The sequence below is a fragment of the Prunus mume genome, linkage group LG8 (assembly GCF_029339155.1).
Source record: "Prunus mume cultivar Tortuosa linkage group LG8, ASM2933915v1, whole genome shotgun sequence".
In the NCBI taxonomy this organism is placed as follows: domain Eukaryota; kingdom Viridiplantae; phylum Streptophyta; class Magnoliopsida; order Rosales; family Rosaceae; genus Prunus; species Prunus mume.
In genome coordinates this window covers 10,512,578-10,531,140 of record NC_142705.1, presented here as the reverse complement: position 1 = coordinate 10,531,140, position 18,563 = coordinate 10,512,578, and the positions used below count along the sequence as shown (strand labels likewise).

Here is an 18,563-nt window from a genome sequence, read left to right as displayed (position 1 = left end):
GATTATTGTCCCAATTAGTGTTCCAGTTTTTCAAATTTCCATTTACGTATACGCTTTGAATTCTAATTCATGAACGTTCAAAATCACTTGAAGAAGACATGATGGCGATGTGCAGCAGGATTGTTGCTTCACTCTCCTTCCAAGCTCATAGGGAGGAAGTTTTTACCCACAATCTTAAACTTCGTTATTGTATTTGATAATGAGAAAGTCACGATGATATCATTTTTTTTCTCATCACTTTAACCCAATGTGCATTCTCACCACTATTCTCAACATTTCACACGTGTTTATTTGTATAATCATTGTTCCATAAGTACATACGCACTCCCTCTATATAAACCCAAGCAATGTGTGGCAGGGAGAGAGCCACCAAAAACCCTCCAAGCTTTTCTTTCTTTTTCATAGTCACTTATGGCAGTGCATTTAGGCTCTTTGGTCTTATCTCTGGTGCTACTCGTTGGCTTTGCATTTACAAATAACAAAGCTGCTAATACGGATGATCTACCATTTCATTGTGACTCTCTCAATAGGAGCAGTTTCGATGCTCTCCAACCAGGGTTCATATTTGGCACAACCTCGGCAGCTTATCAGGTCAGTTCCTTCTTGGGCCTTAATTAATAATTACCCTTTAATTGGTTTTATATATAACTACTTGGGTTTAATTTCAGTTTAATGTCAGATCAATTAGCTTCCAGGGCTATTCATTTTATTAGTCCTTGAAGTTGAAGGACGACATGAATGATTTTGAAAATTGAGAAACTCAAATGCAAATCGGGTCTAAGTTCAGGACCAATAAAACGAATAACCCTAGCTTCCACATGCATGCATGAATATTTGCATCTTAATTCTGTATTTACTATGCATGTCCATTTCAGTACGAAGGTGCCGTAAAAGAAGGCGGTAGAGGACCAAGTATATGGGATACCTACACCCACAACCATTCAGGTCTGTCTAATCAAACAAAGAATTAGTCAAAATAAGATGACTTCAAAAAGTCTTGGTGCATTGAGTTCAATATATCGTGCACGTAATTGAGTCATGAATTGGAAAAAAAACTTTATCGTATATACATCGTAGTGTGCTTGAAATAATTGTTTGGATCTCTATGATTTAAATAATTAATTTTCAATGTACAAATACAGAAAGGATCGTGGATGGCAGTAATGGAGATGTCACTGTTGATCAATATCACCGCTATAAGGTTATAATTTTATCCCTAGACCTTCTTTACTTGAAGTGGAAGGGCACATTGTGTACATACTTAGTTTTGGATCCTTGAGAAAACATATGACATTGAAGATGAGATCTTTAACTTGTAGCTTATTTCTTATATAGGAAGATGTGGTGATTATGAAGAATACGGGATTGGATGCTTATAGGTTTTCTATCTCATGGTCCAATTTATTACCAAGTAGGTTTATTCATCCTCAATATTATACATAACAATTCTTTTTTTGCTACAACAGTTGCTCCCTTTATTTTGTTCTCAATTAAAATAATTGATCACTGAAATAGCTATAGTAAGGCCATGAATTAATATACAGTTTAACAATTTTACTGTTTGTAGATTGGGTTTCCTTATTTGTTGTATTTTTGTTTTTAATATTAGATGGAAAGCTAAGTGGGGGCGTGAATGAGGATGGAATCAAATATTACAACAATCTTATCAATGAACTCCTACTTAAAGGCCAGTCATCTCACCTTACATGATTAATGATTGATAATTATTTAGTCAATTTTTTAATTGGCTTTTATTCATGATATATATATACATACATATATATATATAGGTCTAAAACCATTTGTGACAATCTTTCATTGGGATCTTCCACAAGCTTTAGAAGACGAATATGGTGGTTTCTTAAGCCCTAATATTGTGTGAGTGAACAAATTCTATCCTCAATATATAATATTGATTATTTAATTAAATACATATTACAATAATATCTACATACCATATACAGCGATCATTTTAGAGACTATGCAGAACTTTGTTTTAAGGAATTTGGCGATCGAGTAAAACACTGGATCACGATGAATGAGCCATATACCGTTAGTCACCATGGTTATGCAATCGGGTGCCACGCACCGGGACGATGCTCTACTTGGCAAAACCTAAATTGCACCGGTGGAAATTCGGCTACTGAACCATATTTGGTGACACACCATCAACTCCTTGCTCATGCAGCCGTTGTAAGATTGTATAAAGATGAATATCAGGTCCAATTAAATCTTTTATTTATTTATGAACATTGCGGTCCTAATTGAAAATATTTCTCACTCTAAATCATTTCAAAAATTATTGAATTTTCTTGCATAGGCAGTTCAAAATGGCTCGATAGGAATAACATTGGCTTCACACTGGTTTGAGCCTGCTTCAGAGGCAACAAAAGATATAAATGCTGCATTTCGATCTTTGGATTTTATGTTTGGATGGCAAGTATAATGTTAATTTATATATCTACTAAATTAAATGTTTTATTTATGAATTTATGTATTGTATAGGTGTATGGACCCATTGTCCACTGGTGACTATCCGCACAGCATGCGGTCACTTGTTGGAGAACGATTACCAAAATTCACAGAAGAACAATCCAAGTTGCTAAATGGGTCATTTGATTTTATTGGAATAAATTACTACACTGCTAGATATTCAAGTGATGCATCTGATATTATTTATGTACATACAAGCTACTTAACAGATCCTCACGTTAATGCTACAAGTGAGTTCAAATTGAATACTTACCTTGAGCAATGAATTAAATTCTTAGAATAATTAGATTCTAATATTCATATGCATATGTGTTTTGACAGCTGAGCTTAATGGGGTTCCTATTGGTCCAAAGGTGCACATCAAATTATTAGCTTAAACTATTAGTATTTGGAGGATTAGTATATTTTTTTTCACATACAAATTACTCATTCTAAAATGTCAATTTCTTCAAATTGGATTGCAGACTTCAGATTGGTTATATGTTTATCCAAAAGGAATTCACGATCTTATACTCTACATAAAAGAGAAGTATAATGATCCAATCATTTACATTACTGAGAATGGTAATTAATAATTTTAAGTCATTATTAATTGCATCATTAATGTTTCACATTTATATGATGGTGTGAAATAAAGTGAAGTGTTATAACATCTAAATTTAAAATTCAATGCATATGATAATGCATTATATTGTAGGAGTTGATGAGTTCAATGATCCCAGAGTATCACTTCAAGAAGCTCTTAATGATACCAATAGAATTGACTACTACTATCGTCACCTTTGTTACCTACAAGCATCCATTAAGTAAGTGCCTGTTTAAGAAATTTTTCAAGGCCATCTAAGGTATAGTCGTCTTAGATTTTCGTTATTTAAACATTACATTGACATCAATACATTTGATTTTTTGTTTGTATGCAGAAAAGGTGCTAAAGTGAAAGGATATTTTGCATGGTCATTATTGGACAACTTTGAATGGAATTATGGATACACTGTTCGGTTTGGTATCATCTATGTGGATTTTAAAGATAATCTAAAAAGATATTCAAAACTCTCGACGTATTGGTTCAAAAGATTCCTCAAGAAGCAAGAAAAAAGTATGAAAGAGATACAAATATTTGTGGACGATAATGGTGGGACCTCAAATGTTTGAATTCCAAATGATGAATAAAGTATGACAACTCCCCCAAGTCGTAGTGCGCAAGTTGTCTTTTAAGTTTTCAGCTTTTTTTAGATCAATTCTTGTGCAAGTTAGTTCCCTCTCTTTGTGAGAGAGAGTTTAGGGGGTGTATTAAATTAGGATTATATACGATTTTGAAAGATTTTTTTTAAGTGATTGATTTTCTAGAATTGTATAATTCCTATAGGTTTTATCCAGATTTTTAATAAACTTGTATAGACTTTTATTATAGCTTTCATACTTTTGTAGGAATTTTTGTTATAGATTCATATATATTTGCATAGACTTTAGTCATTCTTTCTTCCCAACACTATTTTCTTTTATTTTGCCAAACGATGGAAGAATTTCCATATATATGGGGGTTGGATCCGTGACACTATATTTTTTACACAAGTTTTGACACAAGGTTTAAACCTTTGGATTAGCCCATTATCAATGGATGTGATTAAACAAATTAATTATTTTATTCTTTAAATAAGCAATTATAGAAAATAAATTTTAATTGACTTTTTTATTTCCTCACTCTTCATTTAATTAAGTTTTGATGGCTTATTGACACAAGCCACTTCTTCTTCTTCTCTTCTTCGTGCCTTCTCATTAACACCACCTCCCTTCTTCTTCTTGCTTTTTTCAGTAACCCTGAAATCACAAACTAGCCATCCAATTTCAGCAAATCATTCCATCTAAATCACAACTAGCAATTAATCCTTAGAGTTAAGATTTATAATGATAAATCATTGTTTTAATAATCTCTACAGCAAGTTGCACAATAGATCACATTAATCTAGCCAATTTGGAGAGAAACTGGGTTTTTGTTTTTGTTCAATCAAAATTACTTCAAAGTTAGGGAAGTAACGCGCGTTAGTTTTCATTCTCCTTATTTCATATTTTGCTCTTGCCTTTTGTCCCTCTGAATCTCTGTGTCTCTCTCTTCTTCTCCATTCATTCATCTCCCCTCTACACAGTGGCGGATCCAGAAATGAAAAGCCAATTGGGCGGAATTTACATACTAAACTCCACGGTACAAGTGAATTTCATTAATAATCAGAAAAAGACCTAGTTAGGGGGACGTAATAAGTTTTACCCTCAAATACATCTATACATAAATAAAACCCTAAAATATTAAGTTTTAAATTAAAACTATAATTAAAGATATATAGAAAATGAGAGAATTAGAAATTACTACTTGTTATAGAAAGGAGAGGACAAGCCAGTAAGTTGCCCACTGCCCAGCCGGTATAATAGAAAGATGCAGAAAATAAATAGGGATAAAAGGATGCTGTTGTTGTCATCCGCGGGTTTGTAGAATAAAAGAGAGAAAAGGGAGAAAAGTTGGTGTACCAAAGGAAAAGAGACAAAAGTTGGGACCACTTTGAAGTTGGATGGGCGTGTGTGTATGTTGGGTAAGCTTTTAAGCTTTTAAACTTGGGCTGCCCATATAACATGTATAGGTTTTTAAATAATAAAAAAATCTTTGGATGGGCGGGCACCCACCCTGCCCTTCACACAGATCCGCCATTGCCTCTACATCTTACACTTTCCCACCAATAATTATTAGAAAAAACACAGAGAGAGAGAGAGAGAGAGAGAGAGAGAGAGAGAGAGAGAGAGAGAGAGAGAGCAACACAGAGTTAGACCAACCAAACTGTAGAGAAGAAATATTGCAACAAATCTGGGCTTTTCTTTTAAATATTAAAATCCTATCTTCTCTTCAATATTGGTAGCTTGAGACAGATTTTCTATGTCGTGGGAGAATGCTCGGTTGGTGTTGATGAAAATGGTAAGGTGAAGGTAATGGTGAGGTTTCGCAAGATATTAATTGAGAAGAGAGAAAATGATAAGAAAACAAAAGGGGAAAAGATAATGAGTGATTTTCGGGATTATCATAACTAATAAATAAAAATGAAATTTACTTGGCATTATAGATTTAATATAATTTAAGTAATTAATGAAACATAATCTCAACCATTCAATCCTTTCTAATCTAATGGCTGAAAATTTGTGTCAAAACTTGTGTAAAAAATGTAGTGTCACGGATCCGCCTCCTATATATATACATGGAGTTTCAGTTGAGGGATCCTTCAAATAAGCTTATTTGAAGGACACCCTTGTAGGGCCCACTCTGTATTGTATTTCACTAATCCAAACCGTCTATTTTGTAGATACTCATTCAAAGATCATCTCTGCAAAAAAAAAAAAAAAAATCACTTAAATCCGATATCATTTGACCACTCAATTGAATTATTGAAATTTTAGTACTTTCTTGAAGCATTGTATTCATTGATTTTGTTGGACACAATTGGTTATCGAAACGGTTTCCGATTTGTCTAATTTTTTGCAAGGATGATCTATGAATGAAGATCTCAAAAATAGATGGTTTGGATCGTTGAAAAAAAATTCGTAGGATACCCTACAGAGTGTCCCTCAATAGAAGGGGATATATTTGCTTTTCAATGGAGATATAAACGAGTATCCCTCTAGATGGAAGAAGATTTTCTTTGATAAATGACATATATGACAAAAAAAGAAATTATTTTGCTTTCAAAGACACCCACACAAATTCACGAAAAGCAAAAATTATAAGAAATTCAAAGTAATTGATGTTCACGAAAGTGTAGTGACAAATGTATAACAAGTCTGAAAGCAATGCTGAACGGAAAATATGCAACATTCATTCATTATTTTTAATTCTCATTGTTCTCCATTGTGTCCAACATCTCTCCACATATTTAAAGCTATACCAACTCTCTATGCATTAGCATGTGCTCGTTGTTGTTCTTGTGTTTAGAAAACTAGTTCAGGATTCCCTTCATTAATCGGTAATGATGAAGATGAAGAAGATTCGTTCTCCAATTCAATAGGAAAGTCAATCTCTTGCCTTTCAATTTGTTCTTTTTCCATTATATAAATTGATATTCGACCACCTGAAAAAATTATATGAAATCCAATCTTATAATTCTGAATTTATTTTGGGTTCATGCCGAACTCAAGACATGGACTCAAAAGACCAAGAGCAGCGAACAAGACCCAATTCTCTTCGTTTTAATTTCCTTTTATGTTGTTGTTGCTTGGTTTATATAGTCTGTTGACTTGATGAGGAAAAGGTATTTTGGCCTTTTGTGGCTTTGTCTACATGTTGATGTACCTCACTTTCAGGCACGGACTCAGCCCTGTCTAGGTAGGGCTGGAGCTTGACCCAATTTTTTTGAAAGTTTCCCCTACATATATCCCAGCTAGCCCAGTCTTAAATTTTGTTTTTAGTTGCAGAGGCAACTGCAGGAAGATGATGCGAAGAAGATGAGTTCAGCAAACAAGAAACGGTAACCCCCCCAAAACATCCTCCGACCCTTCTCTCGATTCCTGTCTCATATAAGTTAGTTCGAAAAAAACAATAGCTACCCCAAAGCAGGTATTTTTCCAACTGGTCTCATCTACGAGGGTTTCATATGCCTACCCAAATGTAGGGACCACCGATTACCTTTTTATGGAGATAATATCTGAATTAAATGATATTATCTCTTTTTATGTGCATTATCTTCTCTTTATGAGTATTGTCTTATTAAATAAAGATAATATCAGCCCAATTAATTAATTGGCAGATAACTGGTTCATTGGCTTTACTGACCATCTTCTCATATATTAAAATAACCCCAAACAGCCAACTGGTCCTCTACGACATTTAACCACCAGTGCAAATGAGTGCCGCTGTGTATAGGCTGCGCAGCTGTACTCTTTTTGACACGTGGCACTGAATCACTAGTTGGGGTGCAAGGCGGTTCTCTTATTTATTTATTTATTTATTTATTTTGAACATAATGCAGCCCCACAGATATACTCAGGATTTTTTTATTAAAAAAATTAGTATAGCCGCTTACTTGGATCTATTTTTTATTTTATAAATAGTATAGCCGATCGGCTATACACTTTACATAACACTGTGATTTTTTTTTTTTGTTAAATTGTTTTTCCTCGATTTTTGTTTATAGATTAGAGTAGTTTAAGCATTATCCAGTACTATTAGGCCATTACGCGAGTCTCTATTGTCTCCTTTTGAGTTTTTTACTTTTTCAAGTTATTATCAGTATAAATAAATTGGCATTTTCACATTTAATACTCGTATTGTACACGTATGTACATATTTTTCATGTTTAATACACATTTTTTTTTCAAAAATTTTAATAATACATACAAAATTTACTTATTATATACATAATTTTCGCACATATTATTGAATAAAAATAATATATATTAAAAAGTAAATAAATCATATTAAAATATTATCCAGATGCTTTGAATGCTTGTCCCATAAGTTCTGCCTTTTAAAAGTTTAATTTCAGGCTGATAGGGCTCTTGTTGTGAGAAGGGAGAAGGAGTTAAATGTCAATGTAGAGTCAGCATATGCAATTAGGAATTCGATTGACAATACTGATTCTAGGATTGAAGAACTAGAACTTCAGCTGCAGAAGTGTATAATTGAAAAAATGACTTTGAGATAAACATGGAAGAAGCAGACAGGATTCAGGTGAAAATTACATCAGTTTGATGTTTATGGATATTAATTGTGAGTTTACCCAAGCTTCTGGTAATTAAGATGTTCTGTGCTGCAGGAAGAAAGGACATGGAGTTTCGTGTGATGGCCTCATCTTTGTCAAAAGAAATGGGAATGATGGAAGCTCAGTTGAAGTGGTGGAAGGAAACAGCTAATGAAACTTTCTTTCCGCAGGGGCGGCTATACTAGCATTCACAAAAATATAAATTCACAACCTAAATAAATAAATACACAACCTCAATTTCTCAAACATATATAAATTCACAATCTCATCAACTTCTCAAGATTTGTTAATTTTTAAAAATAGTATAGCCGGTCGGCTATTTGCGGTTTGGTAATGATACAAAATTTTATAGCCGTGCGGCTATATTACGTTTTACACGTGGCGAAGCGAGCGCTAGGCGCAGGCGGTTCCTTTTAAATAAAAATAATAATAAAAGGCGTATAGCCGACCGGCTATACTACGGTTTTATTATTTAAAAATTGTATAGCCGGTTTGACACGTGGCACCGAATCGCTCTAATGATAGGAGTATAGCCGCCCGGCTTTACGAGGTGCCTTTTTAATATTTTTATAAATAGTAAGCCGCGCGGCTATACTACAGTCCTTTTAAATATAGTATAGCCCACGGCTATACTGGGAATTTTTTATATAAAAAAGCAGTATAGCCACTCGGCTTTACAGGGGTCTTCCTTTTTTTTTTATTTTTTATTTATATATATATTTTTAAAATTTATAAATAGAATATAAAAAATAGTAAATTTGGCTTACAATCCTTCAAATTCAATTTGCCGTACCTAAAACCTTTCACTTTTTGTTCCTATAAATAATACCCAATTTGTATAAGTAAAAACCTATGACTAGGATTCAACTCAGCAAGTTACCTAATTAAGCATAAAATCTGATTTATTGTACTTTTTAGATTCCAAAAATACCCCCAACTAAGCCATTATTGCATTTTGTATATTAATGTAGGAATCAATATGGAAACAATTTTTAATTAGATTGTATATAATGACAGATGTTGAATTTGGAAAGATCTCCAAATGGTTGTAATGGATGTAGGAATTAATTTTGAAACATTTTAAAAAAATTTAACAATAAATTCAAATTTGATAATCGGTTTGTTTAATAAAATGTTTATGTTATTTTCTTTTTATGAATTATACATGACTAATAATCCACTTTATAATTGTTTATGAATAAAACTACACATACTAATTATGTTGAAAAAATAATGTACCTATTACTTGTTTGTTTTATGAAAAATATAATTTACCTAGTATGAAAAGTGTACATAATTATCTATTCCAATATACCTACATTATACGACATCCAATATACCTACATTAATTTTAATGTACTTACACTTAGGATTTAGGTATTATATGTCATCTAATGTACCTACCATTTGAATAATATACCTACTACAAATAAAGTACCTATTATTTATCTAAATAATGTACCTATTTTTTATCTAAATAATGTAATTTATTTTTTTCTATAAATAATATAGCATTTTTTCTCTGAATAAAGTACCTATTATTTGTTTTATTAAAAGTAATTTTTTTAAATGAACCTATTGTACCTATTTTTCATAGGTACATTATTGGATATGTAATTTATTGGATACCTATATTTTATATGTATATATTTATATTATAATTTTCATAAGTACATTATTGGATATGTAATTTACCACGAGATGTGAGAGGGAATGACAACGAAATGGGGTGATTGATATGCTATTAATAGGGAGTATATTAATTACAATTATGACAGTTAATGAAATGCTTGAAATAAATTATACATTCTTTATATTCTAATTTAAATTTGAAATTGGGTTTTACACATAGATTTATAGAGTATATATGTCTAGGAAATAAAAATTTATAGATCTATATTGGACAAGCCCTATAAAAAAAATTAACATCTACAAAAATATCGAAGGAGCCTTTTCTGTTCTATTTCTGATTTTCTAAAAAAACAACTGTGGCATTACAAACCATCTTTGTTTTTCTTTAGCTTCCTCTTAAAATTAAAATTTACGCATGATAAGGATATATAGCAAATTCCTCCAAATTCTGAGCACATTCGAAGATATACTTTGCTAACACAACTCCATTCAAGTCATAATTCTAACACTCTATGGTAAGCTTCTTAAGCTGATAAAAATCAAGGTTTTGCATCTTCCAATATTCCATGTCAAACACAGATGTCTGCAAAGGAAAGAAGACAAGCAACAAATCAGTTGGGGTTTTCCCCAAAAAAAAAAATTACCAAATATAAAGAACTGCATTATTGGAACAGCATGATGAAAATGCTCATGATTCTAGAAAAGATTATACATACATACATTCAGGGTCAGGAAAATTATGATGAATATGATCAGGAAGAAAGTAATAACACAGACATTAACTTACATTAAGATTCAGGGTCATTCAGAGGTAGTTTAGTCTTAATGTATAAAGCACACAGATTGGGCATTCCTCTAAAACGACAGACCATAGCTAGGACTAACTCATCATTAAAACTTTCAATCTTCAAACCTAGATAATGAACATTCTCCAATGGTGCTGGCATGGCTCCTTCCCGAAACAGAGCCTGCAGTGTTACAAATCATGTTTCGTCAACAGAACATAGCATAAATATCATTCTTGTTAGTGTGACCTTATTAATGCAAAAGCAACGCCATAACTCAAGCTTACAACAATACTGCTACCATAGATAAACGGGAAAGCACCTCAAATACGCCGCCAAAGATGTCTACTTTCGGCTCCAGATGAATTATAGCTCCTTCCTTGTAAGGATTCTAATTTTCCCAGATGGGCCAGTTGGGTTTATGGTGTGGTCCTGCTTGGTTCTAGGTGATGGGCCAGTTGGCTTTGACCCATCAAAACATGATTTTGGGTCAGGCCATGTACCATGGGCTGGTACCTGGTAGTGAGCCAGTCAGTCAATCAGTCAAGCAATAAACATGGCCCTAGGCGTCTCTCTCAATAGATGTCAGATGAGATTAATGGGGTAGAATGAGACCCTCATTAATAACGATGTCACGTGATTTCTTGCTTAATTATTTGAGTGAGAACTGTATCCTCGCATTGAAACTTCTAGAGTTGGCCAAAGTAAATTTATTATTATTATTTTTAATTTGGTTGAAATGGGTGAGGACAGACATCATGCAAAATCAAAGTTCTTGAAATGCAAATCTGAATTTTGCGCAATCTGGTAGATGAAATTTGAGTTTTGAACTTGTGCAAGTCATGATGATGCTAGTGGGATAATCAATTGCAAGAATACAAAACTAAAGATAATAATACAATTGGATGACAGATTAAGTATAATGGGACTCGACCTCCAGAGAATACAATTAATAATCTTGGTTCATCGAGTGGCACATTTAATTTTCATTCTACCATTTGATCGATCGAATACACCACCTAATTAAATCTTTGTTACCATTTGATTGATGGAATACACCATTTCTGTTATTCTCTGTTTTTTTTCTTCTAGCTATTTGTGCATAGTTCACACAGCAAGCTATGCTTATTGTGTTTTTGTTTAGTTCCCCTGGGTTGATTCTTTGGCTTCCCTGTGGGTAGATGTCCCCGGTTGTCTTCTTGTGTTTGTGAGGCTTTTGCCTTAGAAAAATTGTAAATTATTTATGTACAAGATTAGTATATGCAATTACTAGCATGGGAATTTTTGCATCTGTATTCCACGACACTTCTTAAGAAAAGTTCCTGAAAAAAAAAAAGAGACAACAGTGACATTAAAATGGCAGGGGATGCTGCACAACAGATACTACAATATCATATTGAAAAGTCAAAACTTTTATGAAATTAAATAGTTCATATTAAAAAGAAATGCTAAAACATTGAAGACCAATTTCATGCTCTTTACCGCTATGGACACTTGGCCTAAGAATTTTGACACTCTGTACACGAGAGAGTAACTGATGAAACGAGCTGACGAAGTCGTGTATTCCATGAGGCCTGAGAGAAATACCAACTTCTTCCAAACAATTCAATTCCGCCAGCTTCGGATGATTCATCACAAGCCCAACCCATTTGAGATACTTAAGATTTGGAGCAGAAATTTCCAACCAAGTGCTATCAGGTATCTGATATCTTCTTAAGTCCCAATCTATATCTTTTATTTATTTATCGGGAAAAGAGCTTCTCATTACAATAACGTGAGAAACCATGCAAACAGATATAGATAGGGAGCATTGCAGCTAGAGAATAATAATGCAAGGCGTTTACGGTGGCACGTCCCTTGAAAAAATTTTTGGCTAGAGAGCTCCTAAAATAGATTTCTTATATTTTTAGTTAACTTTTAGCTAATAAATAGAGAGTATCATTGTGGATGCTCTTAATCAAGAAAATCTACTCTAAAAAGTTATGCCCCTAACTCATTCTATTTGTTTTGGCAATTCAAACTTATTTTGTACTAATACTAGACCGCAGTTCCCAAGGATGTCTAATCCCTATTAGTAAGATTTATAATGTATAATTTACGGGAATTTATTTAATATTGTGAAACTCCGTATTTTTAAATATGTATATTAATATTTCATAAAATTAAATATTTATAGTTATTAGTTTGCAAACTATACAATTGATAATATATATATATATATATATATATATTTGTTGTATGGCAAGCCACGTGACTCTAGCTATTAGCTAGTATAGCCTACCTCATCAAATCTTATTGCATGGCTTTCACTATATTAATTCATTTCAGCTTTATTTAATATTTATTATATATTTATACACTTTACAAAGCATTAGAAAGGCCCTTATACTTACTAAACATTATGTACAAAGTTTACGTGTTGCAAGTATATAGTTCTCAAATCTTGTTAAAGCATGAGGTGTAAGCATTGTATGTGTTCTTATTTATAGCCTTAATTTGAGAGTGCTCACTAAGCACCCTACAAAGCCAATATACCGGGCTATTCAGGGTTGGCGACATACTACAAAATGGGGTTTCAAGCAACACCCAAGTACTCTGCCAGGAGGCAAGGAGGTGGGGTCTACTACTTTTTTGGCTGGCCCGGCTACCACCCTGCCAATCGAGTAATCGCCGAGAGCATATTGTAGCCTCTGATAAAGCTCCTTTGCCCAATAAAAAATGTAAAAATCGAAAAAATGTAAAAAATACCCAAAAAATACTGATTTTTTTTTCTATAAATACCAACCAATACTCTTCACTTTTAACACCATTGAACCAATATTTTGTAATAAAAAATTGAAAAAATTACCTTTTTTTTTTTTTTTTTTTTCCCCTCTCTATACCTTATTTCCATTTTGAACATTTAAATAAATGTCTTTGTCCTTTTACTTTTATTTATTTTTATATTACTCCATTTACTTAAGTTTACAATGTAAATAAGGAAGTACCCCTGTTAATGTATGGTTTTTACTATTTTCTTTTGGCTTCCCTTGACAACTTTGTAATAGGATGTGTAATGTAATTTATCAAGCTCAAGTCTAGATTAGGGAAAACTTTTATTGGTGCTCTTCTCTAATCTCTGCTCTATGGTGGCTCAAGCAATTTGACAAAGGTTTTGAGCATTGCATATCATTACATTAAACAAGGTCTTCATAAAATGATGACTAGTCATCCGTTTCTCGTAGATGACTAGTCATCCTTGTTTCCATTTGGATAACAAACTGTTTTGTCCTATTCTTCTTTCTCTCTCTCTCTGCTGCCAAGTGGGTTTCCTGACCTAACGATTTTGTGGAGGGTCTCAGCAGTCTGGCCCAGTCAGATTTTCATTTGCGGTCTTTCTGGAAGCAGAAGTTTGAAAGTTGGCTTGCCTTTTCTAAACTTCTCCTTCCACGAGAGACCATGATTTCATCTATGAGTTTTCAATTGATTTCTTTTTGAAAAACTGCATTTGAAACACAAATCTGCATCTAGCTATTTGAATCATTCTATCATTTATATCTAGGTCGGATTCAAGATTGATTTCTCTTCAAAAGTATGGTTTCTTGAAGAAATTGGTCTTTCTTTCTCTTTGAATCAAATTGGTTTCGGTTTGTGTTGGAGCTTGCAAGCTGTAAGCTAGTGCCATGGAATGAGCAGCAGCTGGAGAAGAGCCGCATTGCCATGAAGGACTGAGCTTCAAGCTTTGCTAAGTTGGAAGAAGATTGCACAAAGGGGTAGTGTATGTACCTAAATAGACCTAGGTGCTTCTTTGAGCTTGGTTGTGTTTCCTTTGTAAGAAGAATCTTTTTACTACTTAGTGGAATGCCCGGTTTTGATGACTCCTGTTTTTCCCCCAATGGTAGTTTACAGTAGAACAAAATTTGTTTTGCATATCTCGTTAATTTTTCTGGGTTGTGTTCTTGGTGGTTGACTAGTCATCTGTATCTGCTGCTTTTGTGATGATTACATGATAATGATGATTTCACACACTTTCACCATAGTTGTTGCTGTACGAGGATGCCTAGATTGTGGGGGTCATACCGGGTGCCTAGGTTGTCACTAGTAATCTTCTAGAATAGTAGGTACATTGTTGTGGCATCCTGTGCATTCTATTGGTTGCGATTGTTTCTTGACTAGTAGTTGACTAGTCATATGCGTATTTGGTCTAGGTTTAAAGTGTGTGAAGCTTGCTGTGTTGTTGTGTCTTGTTTGTGTGATTAAGTTTACCCCTTGTCACCTAAGTACCATTTTCAATTGGTATCAGAGCTTCAGCTCTTAACAAAAATAGAGAGATCCTAGGATTTGTTTTGGTGTTTAGGTGTGCTCACTATGGAAAGGGATCGAGTTGCTGGATCTTGCAACTCCCCTCCCTATTTTGACGGCAATAACTATGCTGCATGGAGAGAAAAATTTGAGATATTCCTTGATGCTCTTGATGAGTATGCAAGTGGATATCTCACAAAAGAGTGGGCTGCTCCAGTCAAGACTGTTGAGGGTGAGCTTGTGTCCAAGCCTAGGTCAGAATGGACTGAAGCTGAGGTGTTTGCTGCATATTCGAACAAGAAGGCCAGAAATGCCTTAGTTACAGCTTTGTCTAGCACACAATTTGCACATATACAACACATCCCTAATGCTAAACAAGCTTGGGATAAACTAAGGGTAGTTCATGAAGGGGATGACCAAGTTAGAACCCTAAAACTTCAGATGGTGCTTGCACAATTTGAAGAACTTAGGATGTCTGAATCTGAGTCTATTTCTGAGTTCTATGGAAGAGTTGAGATGATCACAAATGAAGCCATGAGTCTAGGTCAACCCATTGAAGAGCTTCTTGTTGTTCAGAAAATTCTTCGTGTTCTACCATCTAGGTTTAGAGCAAAGAAAACCGCAATCATGGAGGTCCAAAATTTAAATGAAATTAAGCTTGGCAAGCTTGTAGGAAAATTGAAAACCTATGAGATGGAATTGAATATGGAAGAAAATGACTCCAAAAAATCAAAAAATGTTGCACTTCAAGGAGTGCATGTTTCCTCTCCGAAAGGTGGTGATAAATCCTCAGGTTTTGAGGATGAGATGGCCTTGTTTGTCAAAAAATTTAGGAGAATTCTTAAGGATAAGGGAAAGTTTGCTAGAGAGGGCAGCTCTGGTAGTGAGAAAAATTTTAGACCATCAACTGATCGGTTTAATGAGAGGAATAAGGATGTCAAACCTTTCACGAAAGATTTTAGAAAATCTGTCAAGTGCTTCACATGTGGAGGCATAGGACACTATGCTGCTGACTGTGCAAACAATCAGAAAAAATACTCAAAAGGAAAGGACAAGGCCATGAAAGTGAGCTGGAGTGAGAGTGAAATTGAAGGCTCTCAAGATGATTCATCTTCCTCTGATGATGATGACCAACATGTTGCCTTTGTTGCCTCTGTACACAGCCCATGTCTGATGAATCTGATTCCGAGTCGAGATGACTACTGTCATACGAGTCATTAGGAAGAAAATATGATTGTTTGTTTAAAGAGACCCATGTCCTTGAAAGAAGTGAGCCTCAAACTTGAGGCAAATAAACAAGATCTTCAACATGAAATTCTCATCTTAAAAGAAACCAAAAAGGAGTTGAGTGACAAATTTGAGTCTCTAGAAAAAGAAATTGATGCTCTTGTGTCAATTAGGAGTAACCTCGAGAACCAAGTTAATGTGCTCAAGGAAAGTAACATTGGTTTCCAGAACTCAAACAAACAGCTCCTAGGTGAATTGAATGAAGCAAATAGGAAGATTATATCTATGACCATTGGTGCATCAAAAATTGACAAAATGTTGAATATGGGAAAACTTCATGGGGACAAAGGTGGTCTTGGATTTAATCACTTTGGTTCTAGTTTGTCTAGTTCTACCACTAAGTTTGTCAAATCCAAAATCCAGTCACGATTCCTCTTGATGTTCAGCAGGTTGTCAAGAAACCTAAGTTTGTTCCAACTTGTCACAGGTGTGGGTTGATCTGGTCATATTCGACCAGTCTGTCATATGTATAGCAAAGATAAGACCAGAAAATTGTCTCAAAAATCTAAAAGGAATCCCAGATCTTTGCAAGATCAAGTTGATCATTTGCTGAATGAGGTCACTAAGATAGCCAAACTTGTCTCCCTCAAAATGAGTTCTCCTATTGTGCCTAAGTCTACTTGGATTGCAAGAGGTCATACAAAATCTCTTGTTGTGCTAAATGCTTTTGCTGCTTCAAATATCAACTCTTGGTATTTTGATAGTGGTTGTTCCAAACATATGTCTGGAGATAAAAATGTTTTCTCATCTCTCAGCCCCTTTGATGGAGGCACTGTGACTTTTGGTGGAGGTCATAGATCTCAAGTTGTTGGAAAAGTCACTGTTTGTATCCCTGGTCTGCCCGAGCTTAAGAATGTTAGATTTGTTGAGGGTCTCACATCCAATCTCATTAGTGTGAGTCAGCTGTGTGATGATGGAATAGTAGAAGTCAGATTCTCCAAGCATGGCTGCAAAATCATTGGAAAAGGTGGAAATGAGATTGTGAGCGTGGCAAGGTCTAGGGACAATTGCTTCTGCATTGATGGTGTCAACGATGCAAAAGAAATTGTTTGCAACAAGGTTGTAAATGAAACAAGTATTTTGTGGCATCAAAGGCTTGGACATGTTAATTTTAGAGACTTACATAAATTGTCCAGGAGAGAGCTAGTAAGTGGCTTACCAAAGCTGGAAAAATCTGATGAGCATGTTTGTGAAGGATGTCAATTAGGCAAACAAGTCAGAGTGTCACACAAAAAGGTCAAACACATTCAAACAAATGTAATTCTAGAACTTGTTCACATGGATCTTGTTGGTCCTATTCAAACCGTGTCCCTTGGTGGAAAGAAATATATTCTTGTCATGGTGGATGATTTCTCTAGGTTTACTTGGGTCTCATTTCTACGTGAGAAATCTGAAACTTTTCAAAGGTTTAGGTCTGTTTGTCATCTTTTGCAAAAAGAGAAGATGACCAGTCATCTGCCTCTTGTTAGAATTAGAACAGACCATGGCTCGAATTCGAGAATTCTCAGTTTCTGAAATTTTGCGAAGAGATGGGAATTAAACATGAGTTCTCTGCACCTATTACACCTCAGCAAAATGGTGTTGTGGAGAGAAAGAATAGAGTGCTTGTAGAGATGGCAAGGGTGATGCTAAATAGCAAAAATCTTGCTAAACACTTTTGGGCTGAAGCTGTCAATACAGCTTGTTACATCTCAAACAGGGTATTTGTGAGGTCTGGTACCAAACAAACTCCCTATGAGATTTGGAAAGGAAAGAAGCCTAATGTGTCATATTTTAAGGTCTTTGGTAGCACATGCTATATTTTGAGAGATAGGGAGCATCTTGCTAAGTTTGATTCTAAGTGTGATAAGGGAATCTTTCTAGGGTATTCCACTTCTAGCCGAGCCTATAGAGTGTACAATTGTAGGTCCAGAACCATCATTGAATCCATAAATGTCACTATTGATGATTTTGCTGCCTCTATAGAGATGGCATTAGATGAGGATGGTCTTTTTCCTCCTCCTCCACTTGTGCAAGAATCTCCAGGTCTGGATCTTGTGGTTGACCTGTCAACTTTTGAAAATTCTGTCCCGTTGACTGTGTCAACCCCTTCCACTTCTAGTTCCATCCCCTCTGTCCAGGTGACAGCTCTCATACTGATCATAGTTCTCTCACTCCATCTGCGAGTGTCATTATTGGCCCTCTTAATCAAGGAGTGAGAACTAGGAAACAACTTGCTCAAGAAATTAGCCATGTGTGTTATGTTTCCAAGGAAGAGCCTAGAAATGTGAAAGAAGCCTTGCACCATGGTGAATGGTTTCTTGCAATGCAGGAAGAATTAAATCAATTTGTGAGAAATGATGTTTGGTACCTT

At 34.6% G+C, this 18,563-nt stretch overlaps 3 protein-coding genes across 6 annotated transcripts; 2 read left to right on the top strand and 1 right to left on the bottom strand.

The window, feature by feature from the left end:
* Nucleotides 1-349: 349 nt before the first annotated feature.
* On the top strand, nucleotides 350-3,903 carry LOC103341770 (beta-glucosidase 12-like). 4 transcript variants are annotated; one of them, XM_089043136.1, is made up of 13 exons: nucleotides 350-591; nucleotides 876-945; nucleotides 1,143-1,201; nucleotides 1,336-1,411; nucleotides 1,610-1,687; nucleotides 1,791-1,878; nucleotides 1,965-2,220; nucleotides 2,321-2,436; nucleotides 2,506-2,723; nucleotides 2,815-2,846; nucleotides 2,958-3,057; nucleotides 3,191-3,299; nucleotides 3,419-3,903. In XM_089043136.1, the coding sequence occupies exons 1-13, from the start codon at nucleotides 412-414 to the stop codon at nucleotides 3,423-3,425; spliced, it is 1,389 nt and encodes a 462-aa protein (XP_088899262.1). In that variant the 5' UTR covers nucleotides 350-411; the 3' UTR covers nucleotides 3,426-3,903. The 4 variants fall into 4 exon arrangements, with proteins under 4 accessions (XP_088899262.1, XP_016652118.2, XP_088899263.1 ...); XM_016796632.2 differs by having other exon boundaries at nucleotides 3,414-3,903; XM_089043137.1 differs by lacking the exon at nucleotides 2,958-3,057 and having other exon boundaries at nucleotides 3,414-3,682.
* A 6,742-nt stretch (nucleotides 3,904-10,645) lies between these two features.
* On the bottom strand, nucleotides 10,646-12,380 carry LOC148914706 (uncharacterized; the record flags this gene model as incomplete). Its single annotated transcript, XM_089043286.1, has 2 exons — nucleotides 10,646-10,825; nucleotides 12,135-12,380. Coding segments are annotated over 2 exons (426 nt in total), but the record flags the coding sequence as incomplete, so codon positions are not given.
* A 2,609-nt stretch (nucleotides 12,381-14,989) lies between these two features.
* LOC148914705 (uncharacterized) lies at nucleotides 14,990-17,725 on the top strand. The gene is made up of 4 exons (XM_089043285.1): nucleotides 14,990-15,584; nucleotides 15,717-16,078; nucleotides 16,379-16,599; nucleotides 16,684-17,725. Exons 1-4 carry the CDS (start codon nucleotides 14,990-14,992, stop codon nucleotides 17,723-17,725), a joined length of 2,220 nt encoding a protein of 739 aa, XP_088899411.1.
* Nucleotides 17,726-18,563: the final 838 nt, after the last annotated feature.

What these genes read in the sequence shown, in the direction of transcription:
- LOC103341770 (XM_016796632.2), top strand. Translation starts at nt 412, where the DNA reads ATGGCAGTGCATTTAGGCTCTTTGGTCTTATCTCTGGTGCTACTCGTT. An exon ending in ATCAATATCACCGCTATAAG is followed by an intron (nt 1,202 to 1,335) that starts GTTATAATTTTA and finishes TTTCTTATATAG; the next exon opens with GAAGATGTGGTGATTATGAA. An exon ending in TCCTCACGTTAATGCTACAA is followed by an intron (nt 2,724 to 2,814) that starts GTGAGTTCAAAT and finishes GTGTTTTGACAG; the next exon opens with CTGAGCTTAATGGGGTTCCT.
- LOC148914705 (XM_089043285.1), top strand. Translation starts at nt 14,990, where the DNA reads ATGGAAAGGGATCGAGTTGCTGGATCTTGCAACTCCCCTCCCTATTTT. An exon ending in ATGTTGCCTTTGTTGCCTCT is followed by an intron (nt 16,079 to 16,378) that starts GTACACAGCCCA and finishes ATTGGTTTCCAG; the next exon opens with AACTCAAACAAACAGCTCCT. An exon ending in TTCCTCTTGATGTTCAGCAG is followed by an intron (nt 16,600 to 16,683) that starts GTTGTCAAGAAA and finishes TCATATGTATAG; the next exon opens with CAAAGATAAGACCAGAAAAT.